Source organism: Rhea americana, unplaced genomic scaffold (assembly GCF_003343005.1).
Source record: "Rhea americana isolate MKP2758 unplaced genomic scaffold, rheAme1 scaffold_142, whole genome shotgun sequence".
Lineage (NCBI taxonomy): Eukaryota > Metazoa > Chordata > Aves > Rheiformes > Rheidae > Rhea > Rhea americana.
This window is the reverse complement of record NW_028185506.1, coordinates 1,389,288-1,416,019: the sequence shown is the minus strand read 5'-3', so window position 1 is coordinate 1,416,019 and position 26,732 is coordinate 1,389,288. Positions and strand designations below refer to the sequence as shown.

The window sequence follows — 26,732 nt, the reverse complement described above, 5'->3', positions numbered from 1 at the left end:
TCAGAACAATTTCATCTGTTGGCCAATGCTTTCAAATCATCTTGGCAAGGTTTGTATTTCTATTTTAAACTGTGTAAAGGGAAATTGCTCCCATACTCTCAGGGCTGAGGGTGATGATACTGCAACTACTTACCCTACCTACTTTTGGATAAATAGGCAAGGGGAAAGAAAGCATTAGAGGTCATCACAAGAAGTTAGTTGAGTGTCTGAAATGTGCTTGGCACATGCCAAAGTGATTCTGATCATCTTTGCTGTGGAGAAAGTCTTGGTGCATCTCAGGATCAAATCATGCATGTCTCTGGGAAACATTACACAATAAAAGTGAAGTAAAACTATCATTTCACGTGAATAAACTATACAAACTTTTATTTTACTACTTTCACCAACTATGTGAGACAGATGAGTATCCTTTTCAATTATGTATTGCTAATTTGCTGACGTAGGTATTGAAGTCAAATTTATTTATGCAGCTTTGATTTTTTTTAATTTGAGAAAAACACATTTCTTTAATTTTCTTTTGTACGTTCCATTTTCCTTTACAGTCATGCTGAGCCAGTGCATTTTACAGTGTTCTCTTGGTTAATAATGGCATACCAAAATTGCCAGTTGGAATCTGGCATGTTATTTCCTTTCTATTTTTGACCAAATACCTTCTCTATTATTTCCTATGACTAGGACCAGCTATTTAATGATAGGCTTGTAGATGAACCTAGTGAGATATCTAAACTAGTAAATGATTTGTATAATAATGATAACTTGTGTCTAAATGCATGAATTCCACAAAAGTAAAAAATGGTTTATCCCATTATTTTTGTTCTCACTATGAAATGCAAGCTTTGTGGACTCTTGCAGGTACTCTCTATTCTTTGAGGGAGCTATCAGGTTAAGAGGCTGTGTGATCCAAATTATATAAGTTGTATAACTCTACAGTGTTTCTAGAGCATTTACCTTGACTGCATTTTAAGGGACAGACAGCAACATGCAGACGTAGGACTGCAAAATCATCACAGCTGCATCTGAGACAAAAACACCTGAGCAAACTGAGACAGTGCTGTTTCAATAGCGAGAGAGCAGCCTAATGGACCAAGGTGTCTAGAGAAGCTGCATGGACCCGGTTATTCACAGTTAACTGATCTCCATGGTTAATCTCAGGTCTCTGCTTATTATGGAAATGATTTTCCTTGTTTGTTATAGCTGAATGAATTTGAATGTGATATTCATTTCACATGGCTATTTTAACCATGACATGAAGGCATATTGTTCCATACCTACTTTAGTTTGAATCCATATAGCATCTGATCTGTTATCTCCCTGCCCTTTCACCTTTTTTTTTTTTTCTTTTAAAGCCCATCTCCAGTTGTATTTATGCTGAAAATAACATTTGTTCTTTGAAAGGGAAAAGAACTCAAAAGAATAAAGACAATATGAGTGAAACTGGGACACCAACTTAGGGAAATGTAACAAAACTGAGACTTGGCAGTCTTTTGGAACAGGAAAGAAAAAATAGTAGAAGGGGAAAAATCAAACAGAGTAGAAGGAAGAGGGAAGGAGAGAAAAGGAAAGGGGGAGAGGGAGAAGAGAGCAATGCTGTTTGTCAGATAGGAGAGAAGCACAAACAGAGAATCTTCTGCAGAGATGTAAGGCAGAAAGGTAAGAGTGAGATGGCTGGAGCTTGCTTGTTACTGAAATGAGGGGAAATCAGAGAAAGCAAATTTATTTATGTTGCTATACTTCAGTGTACTATTTCAGCAAAAATATATATATTAAACTGTGAGTTTAAGGTTAGGGGATGTGTTGACTGCTTTTGAGCCACTGAGTCACTAACATTTCCTGGCACAACTTATAAATGGTCAATATCTACATTTTAAGATGGAAAAAAAAATCACATTGGACCTTTTTGATTTAATTCAAATTTGCTGTAGAAAAATAAAACCTGTTTGAAATATTGATGATCCATTTTATGACAATAATATCTGAAAAGGTAAATTAAAAATGTTCAAGGAGTGCATTTCATTGTCAGTTTTTGCAAAGAAGGCAAGCCAAAAACTTTGTAGAAGTCCTAGATGAGCAGCTGGAACCAAAGCTGATTGAAATGCGAAACCAGCTTTTGACAGTGGTAGCATTCATTTCAGATTATTCATTTAGTACTTTCATTGACTAGTCCATTCAGCAGTGAAAAACTGGTAGCTGAAAAAGCAGACAAACATGCTTTCTGTTTTTGAAAACATAAAGAAAATTAAATATTAGTGTATAGGAGCTACTGTTTCAACAATTTTTAAAAAAATAGTGATCAAAAATGTTCAGTTCATTTACTACAGGTAATAACTTGAATAAATCCATTTAAGCAAGAAAATATAGTTTGGCAGTTTTCCTGTTTTATGTGTGTGTATATATAGTACACTAAGGTAGTCCTGTGTAACTAGTAACTAGTCAATCTACTTCTGAAATACTGATACCGTGTTTTTTATTTAAATTCCAATTTCTGCCTAAATTCAATTTTAAGATGAACCATGAATTAAAAAAAAAGCCAAATAGAAAATATAAAAATCAAATCATTCACTCTTTTCTAATATAGTAACAATAAAAAGAATTCAACTAAGCATATGAACATAGCTTCTCTTCTGACCTGATCAAAAGTTACCTTAAATATCGTTTGAAGGAAGATGACTGAAGACTGCAAGTGCAACACAGAGTTAAAATCGGTGATTTAATCAAAATTTCTTGCTCTTGATGTAAATCGTGATTGAAGCTGGTAGTTTAAATAGCTCTGACTTAAATCAGTCTTAAAACATGCATGGTGAATGGCAAAGCACACTTAGGTTTGGGTTTGCTTTGTAATGTATGTAAGTTCAGAGGATAAGTGGTGTGGAGGAGCATGTGAGTAACTTGTAAGCATTACAGCACATAGGAAGTGTAGGAATTAGGAATTAGATAGGTCTTCCCTGACTTTAAGGTCATCTTAGATGGGTTTCACACTTGACAACATTAACTGAAAGCAACTGTTTTTGAGGTATGCAGCAAAGAGATGGAAGCATATAAAAAGCTAGATGAGCAAGGGTTGTGTTTTCAGGTGTTCCAGCTGAGGCAAAAGCTATTTTAACATGTGGAACAGAGGAAAAATTTTTGGAAAGTTTTCTGGATAGAGACTAGAAAGATTGAAATCTCTTGGTGCTCCTTCTGCTGGGAAGATTGTTTTAATCAGTGTGTTCATATAGTCCACATATTTGCATTGAAACCTATTGCACAGCTTGCAGCTTAGGTTTAGCTGTATTTTCCAATGGGTAGTTTGTGTGAAGCAAGTCAGTAGTGAGATATCATGTAAGGTGATGTCCCTGATATGATTTTATCATGACAAGCAGTCTAATGCAAGCAGATTATACAGATTAAAAGCTAAGAACAGGAACTTTATTATGAAATCTGCTGAAATAATAAAGGATGTTCACAATTCATATGAATCAGTTCTAGCATGTGTTGAATGATGCATGCCTCTGATATAGATAGAAATGCTTTTCTGGGTTTATTTAACCACTTCCATTTTTAAAGATTTGGAGATTTTACTTATGCATTGCTTAAGCTTTTGAATGTGCTGGCCACTCTTTCTCTGTCTTCTACTTTCTTATGGCTTCCAGATTATAAACCCTTCATGGTTTATATAAACTATTAGAGTGCTTATGTGTGAGTGACAGACCCCTCTCTGTGTTTTCTTACAGGGAAAACAAGTTGCTTTGGTCACCATCTGGTAGGCCTTTATTGCTTAGCTCAAACTACATCAGCTCACTAACAGCTACTGCGATCCCCAGTTCAGGTTCAGTTGATTTCCTTCTGCCTTAGCCAAAATGTAGTCATGACATGGAGATGTTTTCATCTTTGTRCCTTGTATGGAGCTTAGTATGTTGTCTGTGCTTTAATAATAGATTATTGTCAGGTCTTTGTATAGTGAATGGACAGCCTCAGCACAGCCTGAATTTCCTCCCAGATGGGCTGGAATACATAAAGTGGCTGGTGATTTGGCAAACCCATGTGGGAGAGGATGTTCCAGACATACCAGGTGTGGAAGGAGGACCAGAAAGGAAGCACAGAAACAAAAGAAAGAGATTGATCTATAAACCCTTGACACCGGAAGTTGTCATTTCTGGACAACTGAATTTGTGCTATACAAATGGATCACTAAAGGCACTGAAGGATACATGTATAAGGACAAAGCGTTCAGAAACTGATGCTGACAGACTCATCTTCTGTTGGCATGTAGAGCTCTTTAAACAAATGCCTTTCCACATAGTGGATCTTACGAATTGTCACCCCTAGGAGAGAATCTGCTAGTCCTGTACATGTGCACCAAGGCATCCCTCAGCAGCCATAAAGCTATAAAGCATACTCCCTTTATAACAGTAAACTTTGCTGGTTTTCTAAAAGATTTATTTGTGTTTGGAGACTATGGATAGCTGTGTATTGCTATGCACTTCAGTTTGACGAAGAATATTCTTTCCTTAGTATTTAAAACTCATATCAAAATATGGATTTAGGAGCCTATAGTTACATTTGTACTTTCGTTAGTCTCTCTGTGACTCCACGAGTTGCTTAGCTATGCACGTGGCCTGTATATATGTGTATAAAGCCTGTATTCTTATATCATCCTTGTGGAATAAGTCTAGATAATTAGTGCTGCATATTAGTTTAAGCAATGGTAACAATGGGCCAAAATACAGAGGCACAAAATGGTGCTGAGAGGAGTTGCATCAAGAAAATCCAGTGAGCAAAAGACTGCCACTCCAAGCTTGTTCTCAGTAAGGACTGATCCTTTGAGGTGGTTTCTTACGATCATGTAGGGAACAAGAGAAGTTAGAGTTATGGAGGAGTCACAAATCTTGCCTAGTATATGTTTTTAGAAAAATAAAGACAATAGGTTCAGTGCTAGGATGGGGTGGTGAAAAGGAAGGGGCAGACAAGTGACTCAAGATTCTCTTTGTCAGGTACTGCAGACACTATACAGCTGGTTCAGAGAGGTTTATTTACTTCTGGAATACCTCACTGACAGTTCTGCAGATTGAAATGGCTCCCAAAACAATAACTGGAATGAGTGAACGTTGTAGGTACATAGTCTCACTGAAAAGGATACTCTTAGGTACTTAAAGTTACTACAAATGTTAGATGTAAATGTAGCAGGACTGGACAACTTAGAAAAAAAAAATAATTGGCCCCTGAGTTCAAGCCAGAAAAATTTTCCACTGTTTCTGGAATCTTATATGTTCTTATATAAAGATTTATCCTGTAAAAATTTCTTAGGTAATGTATTAATTATCTCTGAATAAACATTGAGTTCTCAATCTATAGAGGATTATTTAAGTTCATCACAATTATATTGCTGTTAGCATAGACTATGTGACAAAATTGTGATGATATTAGTATAGTGTTTTCATGATGAATGGTGACCTCAATTTGATGATCACTGCAAGCAATAATGATGTGCAGGTGAGAGAAGGATCTAATTAGTTTAGTATCTACAGGCTTGTTTAAATAATGTTCACTATTGTGTGTTCTTCATCTTGAGCATTGTGGTTTGAGTTTAATACTGAAGTTGACACCTTCAACTGGTGTCATGGTGTCAACTGTAGATGACTGGCCAGCTGCAAATTCTGCTGTACATTCGCAGATTCACCTACTGTTTGTTTGTGGTAATTTGTGCTACTTGATCACTTGAATTTACATTCAGGTATTACCATGGAAAAGTCATTGCTCATCTACAGATCTGATTTCTCCTCTTCCGAGTGGTAAGTCACATAGCATTTGCTGGTAGCCACTGCACTCTTATGAACATAACTACTGTGACTGAAAATAGAGATGTGACTTACCTTTTGAGGGACCTGTATTCAATGTTTCTAGACACTACAAAACTGCTGTGGCAGTGGAAAAATCACAAACTGCATACAGAAGGATGGACGGGGTGAGGAGATGGGCATTTTTTCTTGTCTCATGTTCTGTTTGCRTATTTTATCTGTAAGCATTGTCCTGATTTATTCTGGTACTTTAATTTTGGGGGTTTTTCTTACAATGACATTGGAATTAGAAAAAGAAAATACCTCTGTAGGGTATAGAAGTGGTATTAGCTAATCTTATAGATGGGACAATTTGTATTTTAGAAATAGTAGAAGGTTTGTGGCTCCCTTAACAACTGTACAATAATGATTTTGCTATCTATAATAGTTAATTTATATACATCATCCAGACTGATGGGAAAATGAAAAGGCGGCTAGGAGACTCCAATCATTATTCATACTGGCTTGTTTTGCACAGATTCTCATCCCATTAGAACTGTCCTGTATTGTTTTATGTATTTATATCCGTCTATCTACCTGTATGAGTCATGTTACAAAATTCCAGTGTATTGCCCTAGGATAAGTCTTGGTTCTCTGTTTCTTTACACTTTTATGGGGCTAATCCATATGACTCCTTTTGTTCGGGTAACATGAGTATAAAATTTGTATAAAAAGAAAGAGAATTGGAATTCACCTTTGCAGAGTAAAGGCAGTAACTAACTCATTTTCACTATCACGTTCTTAAAGATTCACTCAGAACAGCTCCAGTCCAGGGAAAAGTCCTCCTTGTTTGGTGATGTCTTATGTTTCTTTTGCCAAAACAATGATGAACAAAAAAAAATAAATAAAAAATAAAAATAAAACAGATATGAACTTTGAGTTGCTAACTTGTGAGTAGGATGTCGGAGATAGGTAAATGAGAGACATTTTTAGGCCTCAGTTGAAGGATTTCTTTTCTGTGAAAAACTTGAGTCAATTGAGTGCTAATCCCAGTGCTATTTTTTTTAACAAAAACAAAGTCCAATACACTCTGACCAGATTATTTAAGATTTTTGAGATCTTTTATAAGTTACACAATCAGGAACAACTAGCTCCTTAATTTTGGCCATTTATATTGACATGCCCATTGATTATTACTGGTGTTTACAGAAAGGTTACCGCATATTATTATGTTGTTCTCATTATTTATAGTTAGACTGTAACTGTTGTGGGCCACTAATGTATGATTAGTTGCCTTACATATCTGTAGTACCCATTTCACTTTCTTGTCAAAATTGTGTACAGCTTCCCATCCAGAATTACTACAAATAGTTATATTTAGATTAACCTTAGATCTTATTGTAACATTATGGCCTACTCTCTGTTCTTGACCTCTTGCTATTACAGATGGCGTTCCTCCTGTAACTGTAGTTATAAATATGGGTCATGCCTTATCTTCAGTTACARTCCCTAGCTTTTGGCTGCTCCAGGGTTCAGCTCTCCTCTGTCATTGTTATGACCATCACATCCACAATTGTGGAGTGGTGGGGATGGCTGAAAATTCCCAATGGCAAGCTAGCTGCCTTGAGCACTCCTCAGCACTGAAGAAAGGAGTTTGAGGGACTGCGAGCAACTGTGAATGGTTGCTTTACTCTTGCAGTAGTGGTCTCAAGGAGAGATCCCATAGCTGGGGTAAGAAGGAGTTATTTCCAGACTGTAATGACTAACACTGCCCCAGCACTGAGAGCAGGCTTTGTCTCTGAAGGTCCTGACATCCAAGCAGGCCTTATCTCAAGGTATTGACATCTTCTTTTTTGGAATGTGAGGCATAAGAATGCAGACTACTTGGGAGGTGGAGGGAAAGCTGGGAGTAGATGTTTAACCGCAATGTCATCTTCAGGACTTTGACAGCATTTTACTTCTGTTTTAACAGGAATTCATGCAGCTACTGACATGAACCCCTTATGGGACCTCCTATGGGTGCTTGTCGTTTAGTTAATTGACTAAAACTTTACGCAAATGAGATCCCCACTTAGAGCTATTAATAGATTCAGTCTTGTGTAATAGTTGTTTTGGTGGTGTTTTTGGGGTCCATTCCACCTTTCTACTGTGCCATTACTTTGAGGTCAGTATGGTAGGTGGGAAGTACACTGTACTCCATTTGAAGCACACCAAGTTTGCACTACTTTTATTCTTACAATGGGATCTATTATCAGATTGTATTTCTCTGAGCAAGGGAGAAGTAGCAAACCCCACCAGTTTAAACCAGCAACAGTTGCTAGACCTGTTGTAGCTTGTGTGGGGTGCACATTCCCTATGCTACTAGCTATTTCTATTTCTGTAAAGATATATTTCCAGCCTCCAGGTGTTTGCTTTAAGGGACCAATATAATCTACTTGTCAGGTTTTCCAGAGTAGTTTACCTTCTCTGAGTTTGGCCAACTGTTGTCCTTTTGACATGTACTGACAAACCATGCCATTTGACAAAAATGGCATGAGTCCACTATTTGTGGACTCATCTGATTCCACTTTGCCTTTAGTTTTTTCTTCTGTATGTGTAGATATGTATCCTATGGATGTATTCCTAGATTGAGCTATATCATAAATCTTTTCCCAATGTGTTTTTTCCCCATACATCTCTACCATTTACTTGCCAAACTTTTTCCATCCAGTTCCCTAGCCACTGCGTTGCACCAGGCCATACAGCATATGAGTCTGTATAGGGATGACTGGCTCCTCGCTCCAGCGCTGTTTCCACTGCTCTGAGTTCTGCCAGTTGGGCCTAATTGTCAGTTTCTTCTGCTAAAGCTTCTCTGGTCTCTACTGCTAGAGCTGCAGCTTGGCCTCTCCCTTGTTTTCCCCTGCATGGGGTGTTCCTGTCCATGAACCAGACCCTTGCTCTGGTCCTGTGAGTATCAGGGAGGAGGGCAGATAGGAGCACTCCACAGGCATTGCAAGTCCAATTTGCTATAAGCTCTCCAATAATTTTTATTTATTCCTCCCATTACTTGTCACCTGTTAATGAATATGCAAAGACCATCCCTGCACTGTAATCTTTTGTGCTGCCCCTAGGGGTAATGGCTTCCTCGTTAAAATATGTTAAAATAGAATAGGCGCACCTCATTGATTTCCCTTTGAGTTAATGGCTTGGTAGTTAGCTTTGCAGCCCTTTATATGCTGCTAATAGCACTTTCTCAAATGGCCTGTAGTAGTTCCCTTGAGAGCCTTGCCACACTTTAGAGCCAAAGGTAATAAGGTAATCCTTTTTACCTTGAATACCTTGTTGCCATAATTCCCATTCATCTCAGTTATCACCTATGTCTTTATGTAATGTAAATGGGCATGTAGGGTGGATGGGTCCCATAAAACAGTTAATGCTTCATGATGTTTTTACTCCCAGTTCCATACTGCGTTTTTATTCAGTAAATCATACAGAAGTCTTGCTAGAATACTGAATTCAGAAATGTGTGCCCTCCAAAACATGAAGTTTCATAATAAATCTCTCAGTTCTATTTTATCTGGAGATGCCAGAATATTCTGTGTCTCTGGTAATACAGATTCTGGCAGTATTCTGTTCTCCTATCCATCAGATAGGAGAACATAAAAATATAACCTCCTGACCTGACCCTTACCGTTTTGAGTTGGGAATGCTAATATATTTTTTTTTTTAAATGCTGGGCAATAGCTTTCATACTGTGGCAAACCTTTTTTTTTTTTTATGCAATCCTCTAATTAGAATATCATCTATATATTGTTCCTTCAGGTGTTAGCGACTGATTCTACTTCTTTAGCTAACATAGTATGGGCAATGGTGGGACTAAAAACCATGAGGTAGGCATTTAAGTTCTACTTTGTTCCACCCCAAGTAAAAGCGAACTTTGTCTCATCTTGCTCTTGTTTTGAGTTTATGAAAAACATATTTTTTTAATCTAACATTACAATCCATGGAAAACCACATTCATTTATTGCATTAGCAATATCTACTATGTTAGAAATACTGGCTGTTAAAGGGCCAGTTGCTTTATTTAAAGCCCTGTGGTTAGTTGTCATGCGTGATGTCCCATCTGGTTCTAACAGGCCATTTTGAGCTGTTCTGTGGTGAAAGGCTTTTTTCTATAACACTCTGTTGCTCTAATTGTTTGACTAACTCTATCACAGGTTTTATGGCAGGAGCAGGTAGCTTATACTGAGGAATGTTAATGGGTTTGCTGTTAGATAGAGTTGGAGCTATTTGTAGATTTATAAACTTAAGCATATGGAGTTTATTTTTTCTTGTAACTGGGGGACTACCAATTTCTCATTTACCCAAGCCGTCTACCCAAGAGTGTCCTTTAAGAACGTCCATTCCTAGAATATTTATTTTGCCTAATAACAGAGGTCTGGGATACATTCATTGGACAGTATTAATTTAGACAAGGCTAAATTGGTTAAATTTAGCCAATTATTTGCTAAAATTGGCTAATTATTTTGTATTGCAAAATAATTGCAATAGCAATTATGCAATTGATGCATAAGCATTAATTGCATCATTAATGCCTGCTATTGAAACTGCTTCGTCCTTTAAAGGAGCTTTACCTTTGTAGGTATGCTGATCTATCATTGAAACTTGTGCTCTTGTATCAATCACAAATGTTGTGCTATACTTATCATTTATAGTGACCAGCCTTTCTGGACTCTGGTTCTGTGTGGCTGCCTCAGCAGGTGCGACCTGCACAGCGGAGCCAAGCCAGCTCCCTATTCATTTGAATTTCTTTGTTCAAAGTGTTGAGTGATATCCTCAAGCTTTGGATATATGTGGGGACCTGGTCCTAATACCTGTGCTTGAGTTTCTCCTGCTGATAAGGGTAAAGCAGATACCATCTGCTGCAGAACCATCTGCCATCAAGTATCTGCATTTATTATTGTCATTGTAGATAGAGCAAGAGGTTTAAGCACTGCAGTTGCTCTTTTAACTACAAGATATGTACCCCTGAGTGGCATAAGATTGCCTAGGGTTAATATTTGGGGGTTGCCTGTTGTGACCTACAGGCTTTGGTCTATCCAGCATGTCCAAGATGGCAATTTTAGCACAGCAGTCTGTAACTCCTGTGCACTCTCCTACAACCATTTATTTTTCCACCCTTCTCACTGACAGAGGTGGCTGGTCCAGCGCACAGTGCAACCCACAGCAAGTCACCTTGCTGCCATATAGAGGTTTGTAGGAGGATGCCTAGTCTTAATATTAAACTTTGGACCTCACCCATGGGGTGGGTAACCTGATTTGCTCCTTTTCCTCATATATAGGACAGACATTCTAGGGGCATGTCTCCAACTTTAGCTGAAAACTTACTTCCTAGGAGTTAACTGATCTCCAAAGTAAAACTCYCATGGTTGTCTGAGCAGGTGCACCTGGTGTTTGCTCAATTTTTATCATGGAAAAAAATCACTTTCACATTATTTCCTTCTTTAGGGTTATCTGAATCATCATTGTGAGGACAATCAGGAGAACTGGGATCAAACAGGATATCTTCTGACCATTCATTGTCCTGTATATACATAGCAGTCATTAACAGGATCTACTTGAGTAGACTGTAGTATGTGTAGTATGATTCCTGTGTTCTGGGGGCATCGGCTATGATATAGGGCTGCAGTTTTGATTCTAAGAAGGTATCTTGTTTTTTTAGCTCTATATCTCATTTTATACATCATGTTATCTTTTATAACTGTTTCTTTCTCTCTTGCATGTTACTACTACATGCATCTGCTTCTAACTTCACTATTGCTTGCAAGCAACTTCCTAACAGGCAACATGGGCCTGCTTTTTATATTTATTTCTTCAACATTTTAGAACTTTTCCATTTTTTTTTTCAAATTTATTCCATATATCACTGGGATTAGTACAACATTGTCCTACTCATGGAGAATTCCAGACAGGATTTTTTTTTGTCCCTCCTTTTCAAATTTATTGGCTAGCTTTTTCACCATTCATAATGGTTTGTACCCTCTTTAATGGTTGCGGTCCCATCTGCAACTGGTCTTGTCACTACTCTTACCAGTCATTGAGAGTCATCTCTGTCAGGCTTTTATTCACAACTGTAATCCTAAATCAGAAATCCCAGTATTGCTGATATTTTGTCAATACAACTGATAACATTCACCCTGAGGAATATCCTATCTGGGACACCAATTAATATCAGAGTCAATGCTCTCTGACCAAGTTCTTTCAGATATTCCACACATGAAGAATGCAATGTTTAAAATTTACTTATTTGAAGATATTTGATGTTACATAGGATTTTTGATTTAGTAGTGATACAGCAATATACTGAAATCGCACTACAAGTGTAAGTTACATCTAGCAAAATATAGCAGTTGCAATATACAATTCCATTGCCTCACAAATGTGATCCCTATTACCAGTCTGATGCATGTGCCGAGTCCCCAGTCATCCAGAAAGAATACATGGGTTGAAATTATCTCAAGCCCATTGCTCTCTTTGAAAGTCTTTTGTTAGTTGTTCAGTTTTTATAATCTGTGATGGGCTGAGCCATATATACACACATCATCCCTCCCACACCCATGCTGGTCTGGCTAACCCAGAGAGACATTCACACTCTTCTGATGAACTCAGGGACCTTTACAATGTGTAAATAAGGTGCTGTGAGTCCTACTGATTTCAGATGTGTCTGTAGTTAATCTATTGTAAAGGAGCTTTACCTTTGTAGGTATGCTGATCTATCATTGAAACCTGTGCTCTTGTATCAATCACAAATGTTGTGCTATACTTATTTATAGTGAYCAGCCTTTCTGGACTCTGGTTCTGTATGGCTGCCCCAGGGGGTGATTGCACATCTGATTTGCACATCAGACCTTTACAAAAACCTTTACAATACCAGTTAATAAGCAGCTAGATCAGTTGAGTGAATCTAAAACAAAGGCCACCCTCTGGTCCCCTTTGTGTTGAGATAAAGTCAGTTTTCTGTGCAACAGCTATGGTCAGTAATGCTCTACATTCTCTCTTGAGCTTCATGGGCACATCCCCTTTGTCCATCTCCCCTGAGCCTTCTTCCATTGTAGGTGTTTATCCTTTAGTTAGCCTCCCCCTCCCCCAAACTAATTTATTTACCTTTGGAGATAACTTTTGAGGCTAACTTTCACTATATATTGTGACTAGTGCAAACTGGGTAACTTGAACTCCATAAACAATCTTGTGTTTTTTTCAGTAGGACATAATTTACATTTTATTGTCATCTGCAGGGACAGAAATAAAACTAAGGAGGTGACAGGACAGTAGACACAGATCTTGCTATTGTTCCCTCCTGCATAAGAGGAAGCCTGTAATTACCTATTTTTCACATCCATGTTACTGAAAATATTCCCAGCAGACATCTCTGAACAGAAGGGCAAAAAAAGATTCAGTTCACTGAAGTCATCTGTTTACTCTCTGATGCATATAACTCTCCTCACTGCAGCTGTGGCTGCTATCTTACCCTTGTTTATTCATCTGGCCCCTGTATAATGTCAGTCCTTCTTAGCCTTTTCTCTGAAGGGAATTGGGTTCAGCCTTGTCCTATTTCCGACAGGCTAGAGGTAGAAGGGTTTATTTGCCTCAGCTTTTAAAAATCTTTGCAAGTAATGAGATACAGATGACAGTCCAGGCAATGGATGAATAATGTGTAACAGTGTGACATCTTTTTAATTGAAGACCTCTTACCAGGTTATTTAAGAATAAATAGGAGGTGTTCCCAGTTCATCAGAGATGTTATTTGGCAGGAGGCAGTAACTCCAGAATAAAGCATACTAATACAGATAGGCAGGATTGCTTTGAATACTACTAAGGAAAAATATCTGCACTCAACTAGACATTTGTAATACAGCTTTTGTTCTGGTGGGTTTAATATAGTTATTGATTATCTTGTTCCTAATGAACGCAGAGCAAAAACCTCAATCAGCTTATTATTTTTAAAATGAAATTGTACTTTCAATATCAGTAAGAGTATAGTGCAGACGGCAAACTTTTTTTTCCTGTCTTCACTCCTGTTTCCTGTTATATTTTATGATTGAAATTATAGTTGTACTGAAAACTTAAAAATAAAAGTTTGTTGAGGCCTAGAATCACAGAATAGTAGAGGTTGGAAGGGACCTCTGGAGATCATCTAGTCCAACCCCTCTGCCCAAGCAGGGTCACTTACAGCATGCTTTCCAGGACCCTATCCAGATGGCTTTTGAACATCTCCAAAGATGGAGACCCCACAACCTCTAGGAGCAACTTGTTCCAGTGCTCTGTCACCCTTACAATAAAGACATTTCTCCTTACATTCAAATGAAGTAAAAATTAAAGTTAATTTTACCCCACAAACAGTGGTCAGTGGTGTGAAAGGATGTCAGTAACGAGTGAGAGGAGAGTGAATCCCATACAGTTTTATGTTTTAACACACAAATTGACCAAGATAAAATGCTAGCGATGGTCCAGCTTCTTCATCAAATGACTTGCTATTACTTTTCAAATTACAATGATTGGGTTACAACTTACCCCTGTAGAGGGTTTCTTCACGCTGATTCCTTGCGTCTTGTCTCAGAAATGCCTCCAACACCTGAAAGTGAAGGAGACTGAGTGGATTTACAGAATTTAGTTTAAGCCTCGTTAACATCTTTTAAGCTGATGGAGAACGCTAAGTCCTGCTGTTGTCTTGGCTAAGTCCTGTGGTGCATCTTCAAGAGAATATGTTAAATTATGGTAACTTCTTTGGGTTGGAAAGTTTCTTAATACTTTCTGGTTGCATCTTGGTTGAGGGTTTCTGACTGTTGTCCCAGCAACTCCTTGAAATTTTTGAATTTTTGTTCATTATTGCTGCTTTTATTTTGTTATTAAAAATAGAGCAGAATTAAGCAGCTGTGACTAAAAGAGGATAAAGAGGCTTCAGGCAGATTGGCTCAGGAAGCAGGACAGATTAATAACACATGACTGATGGAGGTAGCTAGATTTCATGAAGTTATGACTGTGAAGGCTAAATGTGTAAATATATGCTTGACAGTGGGCTTGCCACAAGCTGACTGTTCTCATTGTGGGGCAGAAAGAATATGAGAGAAACTAGATGGAGACATACATCTCAAAAATAGTGTGGATGCATGGCCCTGTGTTTGCACAAATACATAAAATATGAATTTAACGTATAGTTTTAAATGTTTGCTTCAGTCCTTTGATCATCCATACAGCTCTGTAATCAAAAAGTTTTAATGTAGCTGCTTTAAAATTAGAGCACTAGGAGAGCTCTGTAATCATGGCTCTATGGTGTTCCTTTTCCTACTATCAATGGAATAAAATAGAATTTCCTGTTTTGTCTGATACATTTTTCTTTGGGCCCTCATGTACTGGAATTTGGACTGCGATTTAGATGTACCTCTTTTTTTTTTTTTTTTTTTTTTTTTTTTTTTTTTTTTTTNACTCAGTAAACTATCTTGGTAAGTATGTATCTCCCTTGAAACATCCAGGTAGGGAGCTAAGAGGTCTCCTTCCAGCTTCCAAACCCTTGAGTTCGGTTTTGGTTTGGAAACTGTGAATCAAATGGCTTTAGAAATAGGTTTGAATAATTAAAAAAAAAATCAAATACTTTCAGTAGGCAAATGCAACATGTACACAATTTGTGCATTGTTATGCTTGCATAAGTGTGGGAGATTGCAGTAAAATATTCTGTTAATGATTTCAAGAACTGGAAGAAAAAAATTAGGGCTCTTTCTTTTTTGGAGGTCTAAGGATTAAGCAGCACTGTCTATTTGCTTTTGCTACCAAACTCAGATCTAAAGGCATCTAATAGAGAAGGTGAATTGAAAAGGAAGGATCTTTCCGTCTGGCTGGTTTTCAGATTGGATTCACATTTCAAGTGAAATCTCTGGATTATACAGATGTTCTCTGATATTTGTAACTCTATTTGGTCTTTCTGTGCTTTGCCATCCAGCAGATGTGTAAATGAGGTGCTGTGAGTCCTACTGATTTCAGATGTGTCTGTAGTTAATCTATAATTTTTAGGTATATTTTTAATTACATGCATTTACAACAGAAATGGGAGGTCTCAAACAACGCAGGGGCTTACTGTGCATAACAAGGTACTCTTCTTGGCTGGGACTGATGTAGGCAAGACTAAGAAAAAATGAGACAGCAGTACCTTCATTTTTCTGACAGAGAGCTGAAATACATAAATGATAAGTGATTTAACCAAAGCTGCCCCAGAAAATCTACTCTTTTAAGTTAGCTTACTTTCACAGATGTTTTTCATTCCTTTAAAATAAATATGATATCTTTAGCCACTTCCTTATGCTCTTGTGCACTGTAGATCAGATAAATATTCCTATTGGTCTAACTTTTTATGATATCATTGGATAATGGAGGGCCAAAAACAGTGTTAGATTTTCTGAAGTGTCTTCTGTGTTTCTCCTCAAGTGATTTAAAACAGCTGTCCCTTTCCTTTGTTTACTTTTTATTAATTTTATCCTGCTAAGTTTTATTTATACCCTAATCTATAAGACTAAATATGGCTCACAAATTGTTCTGTTTTTTATTTGAGACGTAATAATGTTTCCAAGTCCATCTGCTCTGCTCCGTTTCCCCCCCATCCTGAATTTAACTATCATTTAACTATGTTATATATGTTTTAATCTTCCTTTATACATCATCCCTGGATGCCCTTCATATTTTCAGTCTCTAGTACTCTTTGGGTGCTGCGTGTTATATACAAAAAGATGATAATGCTGACGTTCCCAGGACTATATTTGGCCTTTCAAAGACAGCTGCTCTGAGGCTGCAGATCAGGGCAGTGTTGTTGTGTTTCCTTTTGTTTGTTGCCTTTCTGTATGCCACTCAAAATTACTGTGGACTTTTAGGGGAAGAAATGCTGCAGTCTGAAGCAATGTCTCTTTTGCTTTGTCTTTTTTTTTNTTTTTTTTTGCATTTGTGAAGTTTCCTCGAATTGTAATTGTCCTGCAGAAAGTCTGCATTTTGGGATTTAGTTCTGCAGATGTAGTTTCCTCTTGACAAATGGCCTGGTGGATGGATTTTTTTTATTAATGAAGGAAGAACATGGTCAGTTGAATCCTGGTTTGAAAAATCATAAGATCATAGAAATGTTGCTTGGAAGGAATCTCTGAAAGTCATGCTGAAGTTGTAGTTTTGCAAGTGCTAGGTCAGGTCAGCCATGGTTGTTTGTAGCCAAGCACTGAAAAACTCTAAGATAGGAGATTTCACCGTTTCTCTGGTGACTTCTTCCATTGCTAGACTAACCTTCTGGTGAAAGTGTCTTCTCTTGTGCAACCTGAACCATCCAAGCTGCCCTTCAAGCAGGCAAAAAAAGAGACTAAGCTTTCTATCATAAACTAAACAAGCCCAACTCTTACAAATTCCTTTTGCAAAATAAGCCCTATACCGAACACCAGTCAGGCTTGATATAGAATCTGAATGAAACAGCTTCACACACAGATTTTAGATCTACAAAAAGAATGAAACACATAGCTGAAACAAAATCTTGAATTAGAATGTTATGTTAGTGAAATGCAGCCTTGAATTTCTTCTAGGAGGACTCTAATGTGATTATGTAAGAGCATCCAGTCAGACCCCCAATGTGCTGAATATGTGAACTCTTCCTGCTGAAGCGCCTTTGAATCAGATTTCTAGCTAATAAAGAGGATTCTGTCTTTAATCAATTCTGTCTTTAGTAACAGAAGATCTCTTTAAAATTCCTGCGTGGTGGGAAAGACAGCCTTTCATACTGTTTTCTAAGATGTACAGCTTCTCACTTCCAAATGAAAACTGGTTAAGAGACCACAAAAACAGGTGGAAAGAAGAGTGGGGAAGGAAGAACAGAGTGAGAAAGAAAACTCTATTAACCTTGTAAGGCCTGTTATGTCCCTTCTCTCCCCTGCACACTGACTGAGAATCAGTTGGAGAAACGGTGGAAAATCACCTTAGCTTGAAAACAAGGGCTAAGATAGGTAATGTGTCTCCTAGAATGTAGCAAACAGAGGGAAAATATTACTGACAGCTTTTGCAGAGTGTTCTTGACCCCAGCAGAAGGAAGGGTTTCAAGAGCCACCTGGATGCTAGAAGACCTTTTTGCCTGTTGTCCACATAACCCTGCTTGTCCTTTTGGTACAGATGATCTCCATGTTGCCTTGTTTAAATAGAGGCCTATCAAAGCCTAATCCAGAGTGTTATTTTCATCACTGCAGTTGTCATGAGATCATTTCCCAGCATTGACACTTGTTTTCACACTCACACTACCATAATTCTTGAGAAGTCTTCTGTGCCTCCAATCATTTACATGGTGGCCATATTTAAGCTGTTCCATGTATTTTTCCTCATATCATCTTTGCGTCCATCAAAATTACTTGTTCTCTCACACCACATAGGAATGTTGGGGAGCTTTCTGTTTTCTATATCTGGGCTAAATAGCCCCAAATGTGTTGTTCAGTATGAAGATACAGCCTGAGATACGTGCCTCCTTTTTTTGTCCCTAGTAGTTGTCCCTCAGCATTTGCTTTCTCTGTGTCTCTGTACTGTTCCAAGCCTGTTTTGATCTTCTCTGGTGTTTCGTCAGTGGCAGAATTCTGATATCAGGAATAAATCTCACCTCAGTTTCCCTCCCCACCTTCTCTACCCTGCCCTGTTGTGCGCATTTTCTGCTACATACTGTGTGCATGGGATGGAAGGATGCCAAAGGACAGTAGAGTATGGTCTTGTGCCTTTTCCTCTAGGTAGTCCCTTCCTTATCAGATTTCTGGTTACTGATGCTGTTCAGTGACTTCTGGGGTAAGTCTTTTAATATTCTGTCAATACGCGTTACCAGAATTGCATATCCTATCCCTTCTCTACAGAAACTTGTTTGCTGCTTGGTAGTTTTGCTGGATTCTGCATGCATTATCTTACTCAGGGAAGCATGAAATGTCATTACCTTTGTATATGCTTGCAAAACTACAAATGATGTTACTGATAAAAGAATTATTTAGCCCTTTCTGGCAATTGAGGTGACAATATTTGGTTCTTGTAATCACCCATCACAGAATTTATCAGTTTATTTCTCAGTTCTGTGAAGTTAAAAATACTGCACAATACTTAATAATTGTTCCCTTTGTTCTTATTATTGGAGAAGAATAAGGAGATGGGCTGACCGGCTTTTTGTACTGACCTCTAGAGTTGTGCGTATTTTGTTCACATCCCATCTAGTAATTCCTTCCAAGCTAGATAATCCTGTGCACAATCTCCTTCTGTACAATATGTTAGTATTGGCATACCTCTGACCATCTGTGATCTCTAGGCCTTGTAATCTCTTACTATATCTTATTTGGCTTAAGGCAACCAAGTTTGGATATGGCACTGTATTGTCAAAGGTTGTGGTAGTGTATTAGTTCACATGTTGCAGAACAATCGAGAAGAAAATAAAATATCCCCTTTCCCATTCCGACAATTGTGCTGCTTGGGAAAGGCCTTCTTTTTGCGTTTATACTTGAGGATTTGTAATTTCTCTCAAAGCATTTGAAACTACTTGAGACTCTCCTTAATATTCCGTAGAATGTTCTATGTTTTCATAATGTTTCTCTAAGTTTGTGTTTCTCTTGTTTGCTTTCAAATATACATGGCATAGCTTAAGCAAATTACCTTCTAAGAGACTGTATACGTCTGTATGTGTAACTGGCTCTGTGGTAATGGTCGGCAGCATCCTTCACACCATGAAGAACCTCAGGGGAAGGGGAGATTGGAGGGGTTCTCTGAGAAATGACAATTTCTAATTGTTATAGGGAAATGAGCCAACATCTTTTTGAGAGAAGAAATCTAGTGAAATTTTTAGACTCTTGAGCCATTTCCTCAGTGAAGGAACGCGAGTGCTGTAACTCTTGTGTAACTAAATGCCAAGTAGCATATATTAAGTAATTATATGATGAGAGAGGATAATTAAATAATTATATGATGAATAAAAAGACTTTTTCTGCTTTTACTCTCTAAGATTCTGTTGTACCAAAGAGGGAGAGAGATGGAAGCTGTGAGAATAAATGGCAGTGAGAACATTTTTACAGTATGTTCCTGTGTGTAGAAAATGAGACTGGAAGAATAAAGTGTCAGAAAAGGCTATTTTATTGCTAGAATTCTAGCTACCTTTGGTTTGGTTGCATGTAGTTTAATTCTAAACCAGTGAAATTATTTCGGGTTTTTTTGGAGAGCATCAGTGAGAATAGAATTTGTCCTGAGACCTGAGGCTAAAATGTAAATTTTTAGCATCAACATGCATTTTAGCAATAATTAAGTAGCCTATAGTGACTCAATAGAGCGATAAATGATGTAAAAACAGAAAATTAACTGCAAAACTTGAGCACTGGAGAGGTGGAAAATAAAATTTGACTGAAATGTAATCTGTGGCAGCTCTGTTTGGTATGGGATGCCATCTTGTGGAAGTCGTTAGTATGTTATCTCTTTCAACTTGGAATCTCTTTCAAGTCTTCCCAACTACTTCCTTCTCGTTAGTCAGTGTAGAGAAATCTGTTTGCACAGATCAGCCTTGGTGTTTAATATTCTCTTCACCATCTGATTTCATTACATAACCTTCAGGGTAATTATCTAAATTAGCAATAATTTAGATCTGAACAAATCTTTGGGAAGTAAAAATGTGAAGTGGGGAACTATCCTTAGTTTGCTTTTTATATGTTGCCCACTGGGCCTGTAAAATCCACCATGGTGATATGGTGGTCACAACAGATACTGTGGTATAACTTTAGTATTACACTAATGCACGTGGTCAGAAAGCTCTTGAAGAATTGTATTCACAGTGTGCTCTTTGGCATGTTAACCCTATCACTGCAGCCGCTGGAAAGGAGTTATCCCTGTATACAGATAACATGGTTATCTTCAGCAAAGTATTGGCCTTACAGAAGGAAAGAATGAATGTGGATGTGCCTGATGTCTCAGCTGACATACCTCTTTGTTTCTCATTTTAAAGGACTCTTCTCCCAGGTGTTCACATACCTGGCATTTAAGTTGATTTGTGTATTCTCATAGTGATTTTCTTGGTCTGTCTTGGGACAGTACAGGTGTGTATATATATATATATATACATATTTTTTTTTTTTACAAATGTCGAGCGTGAAATGCTTCTTCACTGCTAGAAGCACTGTGAAAAAGTATGGGTGCTGTAGGTGACTAGTCTTTTGCCCAAAAGCAAGATGTTTTGCTCATGAGTTTATCAAAGTACTAGGGCAGGCTACTACAAGCAATTAAGGAATGCTCTCCCCTGTATGGAAGTGGATTTTTTCCCTATTTTTTCTTGTTTTTTTTTCTTTTTTGAGGAAAAAAAAGATGTTGGTAAGGGTTTCCTTCTTTCTTCCAGCTCTTCTGCTGTTATCCTCAGCTCGTAGTGTTGGATTCTGAGGTCTGACCATTTATTGGCTGATTTTTCCTTTGATCCCATGTGCTTCTTTTATTTGTCCTTCCTCTATAAGCTTTTTTGCTCTCATCCTTCATTTAACACCCCTTTGTTTATCTGCAATGACATGCTGCTTTTGTGCTGAGGAGTCCAGAATTCACAGCCCATTTCCAAAATACTTGAGCTAGGGTTGTAATTTCTGAGCCTAATAGGATATGAAAATTAAAGCAACAAGTCTGTGAATAACCTTTTAAGTCTGAATTCAGCTTCTGTAGGAACGTTTCAGTGAACAATTTCATTCTTGAGTAGGGGTGTTAGAAACTACTTTGGAAACATTTGCAGTCTTCTCCATGGGCTGTCGTGAAGTTGTCAGTTGAAGCACCATCAGCTATTGGCAATGTACAGCCTCAGCAGTTTAGAAATGCCACTGGTAGTTAAAACCTTACTTGTATCCTATGTGATGAGAGTTGCCTCTAATCTCATGAACCATCAAGCTCCCAGCCTGAACAACTGTCTGCAGTTCTCATCTAACAGTTGAAGCAGCTGGGCTACAGAATGGATTCCTGAGAGAGCATGAGATGCCAGAATTGCAGCAGTTCAAGGGTAGAGTAGATGAAATTTAAAGCAGGAGTGATAGGATGACTGATTTTGTAAACTGCAGACAGTTTAAACCTCTGGTGATGTCCACAGTGGCAGCAGGATGYGATCAAGAGACTCATGCTTTGCTCCCACCCTGTTCCCACAGTGGAATTACTCCAGTTCACATTGGCTCTGCTGTCGTACCATGAAAGGCAGTGAGAAAATACTTAAAAGACTATTGCTTGAAGATGATGGATTTGGGGGAAAGAAACGAGGGTCCTGTAGCCCTTTCTGCCACGTGTGTGTTGTGTTATGTCTTAGCCTCTTCATAGGGAAAGTAGTTGTCTGACTTTTCCCTGCTGCACACACTCATGTTGCAGCTGCATCCAGCTCTGATACAGGAAATACGTATTGCGACATCTCTCCCCATGTAATAAAGCAAAACTCCTCAACATGTTAAATGAAGTTACTGTGTGTTCAGTATTAGAAGTAGAGGTGCTTCCAAGCCTCCTTAAAAGGACATTGAAAACTTCCACTGTGATTCTCCCTTGTGTTTAGGAGCTTTAGAGAGTGGTGGTTCCCACCACCCAGGATGTCTGCTAATGGTTAGGTGCAACTGGGCCTGGAAATAACCACCAAGGCAATGTAGTTCATCCCCATCTCTTTTTCTCTCTCTCTCTGCCTAGCCATCTGTCTTTATACTGAGCTACTGGTTTGCTTGATGCTGGCTGTCATGGATTTGGTTAAAGAATACATGCAGAATTACTCTGCCTTCTGCGAGAATTCCTGTGAGAATCTTACATGACACCCACTCCTTGTCACACTTTTTCACCAAACTGGTGAATCTCACTAGATGTAAAGCATTTTGAAAAGCCCTAGGCAAACTAGAAAGGGGGTTTGAAAGGGGCAGAAGCGTCACAGAGGAAGTGGAATAAAAAATAACCATGCATATGATTATGAAAACACAAAGCAGATAAGGTGAACATGAATGCAAGAAAATACTGTTTTAGTTTTTCTTTCATGACCTGTGAAGCAGCACAACCAAAAGGAGACAATTATACCCTAAACTATCTGCCCTGCTGATGAAAGAACCTCAGAAAGAAGTGAGGATATTTGCCAAAAAGGTTAAGTCTGTACCTCTTCATCATACTAGATTAGTGCTCCTCATAAGACAGGATTGAACCCTCTCTTAGTGGAGGTACTGTTCTCTGATCTTGAGTTTGAAGTTTTAAGTTTGTAGAGGGCAGATGTTATAATGGGGTAGAGCTGGTATAGTGAGCCTGCTAGATGGCAGGAACTTCTGTTCCTCTTGTTGCTTGTGGGTGCTGACCGGTGAGTCCCAGCAGCCTTAAATGTCACTGAGAGTAATAATTTGGGATTGTTTAGTTTCCCCCTACAGTGGTCCAATTAAGCTGCAGCAAAATGCTCTGAATTTTATGGGGGATGTTCTTTGATCATCATCTTGGTAAAAGCAATGGGAATTTTGCCTCTGACCTGGATTTGACAGGAAACTGTAAATGCTGTTGATCAGTAGCTCACAGGTTTAATTGAAATATAGCTAACTCCTACTTCTGATTTAATTGCACACTGATCATAGATCAGGTGTGAAGCTGCTTAACAGCCATTTTGAGCAAGTGCTAAAAGACAGCCAACTTTTAGGTTCTCTGTAGCATGACACTATTGGCTATTGTTCTAAAGACTTGCTCTGTGACTAGGTTAGGAAAACTTATTTCCTTAATCTGACTTGATATTGTTAAGGGTAAGATGCAAGATAAAGTTAACTTTATGCTTTTTTAGCAGCTTTGCATTTCTTTCAGGTTCTCTCACTGACAGTAGCAGAAGATATGCTCCCTATGGATAATAAACATAGAAATCTGACTTCTGCCACACTGAACCTGGATTTGCTTACTGAATCTTTTCATGAATGAGTTCTGCCATTCAGTGGCTTTTGAATAGGTTATGAGTGTAGGTTACTTGCTCAACATTTAATTTCACTTGGTTTCAGCACCAACCCAATGAGAGCATTACGGTGGAATAGTTACCTGAGAATTTGCCTGAGAAATTATCTTCTCTCAGAGTAGGGGGAAGCAACCAGTGCTATTTATTTTAACACTGAAGCCCTTCTTTTGTTTATCTCTTTGCAGTTATGTGGCTGTGGGCTGCTGGGCGTGGGAATCTGGCTGTCAGTGTCACAAGGAAACTTCGCCACGTTTTCTCCCAGCTTTCCGTCGCTTTCAGCTGCCAACCTAATCATTGCCATTGGCACAGTCATCATGGTGACCGGCTTTCTGGGCTGTCTAGGTGCTATCAAGGAAAATAAGTGCCTCCTTTTGAGTGTAAGACATCAATACTCCTTTTCATTAAGACCAGTGACCTTTGCTTTGTAAACATTTGATTTAAATGACCACTGCAAATTTTTCCTATGGATCACTAGTATTGCACCTGGCTTTCAACATTCTGAGTCTTGCAATAGGACATCCCACGGCTTTACAGTAATATCACTGACACATTTGCAAATGTATTCTTCTTACTGTGCACCATGGTGTATTAGAAAGCAAAGCAAATTGTGATCAGTTGCCCGTTAACAGTTAAACATGAACTGTAATTTGATGGACTTTCTGAAAATGTCTATTGGAAGGATTGTCTGACAGATCTTGAGCACAGCTGCATTTGGATGCCAGTCACAGCCACTCATACCTGTTCTCAGTTTTGCCCTTATCTCAGGCCTGTGTCAGAGGTTATTAGGAGCCATATGACTCAAAGTTAAAAAATTACAAGTAGCTGCCAGGTCTTATAGGTATATAAAAAAATCTGAGCCTTGGCAGCCTTTATCCAACAGTGAAGCACAGATGTGGAAAGTTCTCTCAGAAAATACACTATGGGTCACTGCTCTCCTATCAATCCAGGAGACTTCATCGTGCCCTTTGCCCCCCTTAGGAGGAGATGGGTATTGTGGCAGAGGGTGAGAGGAGTGCTTCTAAAGCAGCCAGATTCCAATTCAGTCAGAGACTGTGAGTTACAACTGCAGTGATATTGAAGAGCATGCAGTTTTCCTTGTGTAGAAGGCTCCCTCAGGTGGTGGTAGGGAACAGCTCGGCAGCATTCCTTCGACTACTTCAGAGAATTAAAATGGGGCAGAAATGTGCACCTGTTGTTCACCAGCTGAAACTCTTTAAAAAAAGAGTGTTTTTACATTCTACAAGGTTCTGCAGAAGTTTTATATCATGGGGTTATATCACAGTTTTCTGTCTGGAGGGCTTGCTGCACCCCATAGTTCATCTCCCGCAGTGCCTCTGTGGGGGTTGCCATGCCTGTGCAGCATACTGCCACTACAGTAAAGATCTCTAGTTGGCATGAAAAGTAGTAAGAAACTGCTGGAGCTCGTGCTTGGGCTACCCCTGCAGAGAGGTATTTCAGCTACAGAGAGTCAGGGATAGAAGAGTAAGATAATGATTATGCAAACAGGCAGTCAGGTGTGATTAAAGCGTGCTTGTTAGGAAATCATTTCTGTGCCAGGTCACATTTATCATTGTGGTAATGGGCTTAGCATCTGTTTTGTAGACTGTATGGAGGCTACTATGGCTGCATGCTGTGACAGCAGTCAAAACAAGTAAGATACAAGCACCACTTCAACCTGAAATTGATAGTAGGCAAAACCTAAGATTTAAAGAATGCTATCAGTGAGCTTCCTCAATAATGGAGCTATAGGGGCAATGTTATATTAATATGCCTGAATAGTTTGAAATCAGGCTTGCATATTTTTGGAAACAGAAGTGTTTGGAGGACAAGGCCTATAGATAGTCTTCAGATTTTCATGAACTGCAAGGGGCTCAGAAAACCCCATAGTGTTGTCATCTGCTGTATTTTATGTATGGCAATGTCAATAATGTTTGTGGATTTCTGTGACACCCTGGAAGAAGGAGGGTGCCCAAACATATAGAGGATGTATGTCAGGAAAGAAAGATGCGCTTAGTAATATATGATGGAAGGCACTTCCCCTGCAGAGAGTCTGGATAGGGCGAAAGAGGCCCTCTTGGTTACCAGGGTTTCTAGAGGATGTCTGTGGAAACTACATGAGACAGTTCTTGCTGCTTCTAGTATCCATTATTGTGGCTACTCCATAATGGGATTTAAGAGATTTAAATCTATGGGATTTAAGGTCAGATTATCATGACCACTGTCTGTCATCTAGAAATCCCAGGTTTGCTCATTATTTGGCAAGTGTGTACACACAGTCTGTTTTTCTTTGTTCTAGTTTTTCATCGTTTTGCTGATAATTCTCCTGGCAGAGCTGATATTACTCATTTTGTTCTTTGTTTATATGGACAAGGTAAGCAAATATGCCATATAGACTGATTATCATTTCTAGCAGGTAAACCATGTTCTATTTGCTTTTGATTGATGAAGGTATGTGGGTTCTCCTTGCTCTTCAYTTTAAAGGTCTAACCTTGAGATCTTGGCTGTTTTATGTAAGCTCTTTCTGCAGAGTGTGGGGGACAAACAGGAGGAAAGATAAGAACTTGCTGAGCTTTGCAATTTCCTCCCCAAAACAAAACTGCTGGTCCAGAGCCTCCTTTTTAGTCTTCTAAAAGCTAAGATACCCTTCAATATATCTCTGTGCTGTCTCTGCAAGAATCCAAGTATCTTGTGGACCTGGGTCATGGGAGAGGGGCCACATCATGCATTGTTTGCCTGTTAGAGTCAAACATCCCCTTCAATAGGACTGGAGAAGTGAAGCCTGGGATTTTCACAGGTGTTTCCAGATACAGTCTTGCCAACAGGTGACTCACTTGACCAGACTATTCCAGCCAATTAGACAAAGGGTGTGAGGCAGATCAAGAAGCAGCTTCTCAAGTAGAGGTTAAGAAAAGTGGATGTAGGTGGCTGGTCTAGCAGATATATATGACTTGAAAAATCCTCAGAGAACTGGAGACCTCTGCTATACACAAGACACAGCTTTAAGGGATGGACATACCCAGTCT

At 38.7% G+C, this 26,732-nt stretch overlaps 1 protein-coding gene across 11 annotated transcripts in view; it reads left to right on the top strand.

Annotated features, from left to right (window-relative positions):
• Positions 1–26,732, top strand: part of TSPAN9 (tetraspanin 9) — a 190,362-nt gene that overhangs the window by 156,764 nt on the left and 6,866 nt on the right. For all 11 annotated transcript variants that reach the window (XM_085298833.1, XM_085298841.1, XM_085298838.1 and 8 more), the window contains 2 exons: positions 23,895–24,086; positions 26,006–26,080. In XM_085298833.1, coding sequence (XP_085154959.1) covers positions 23,895–24,086; positions 26,006–26,080 — 267 coding nt within the window. The remainder of the gene's footprint in view (positions 1–23,894; positions 24,087–26,005; positions 26,081–26,732) is intronic.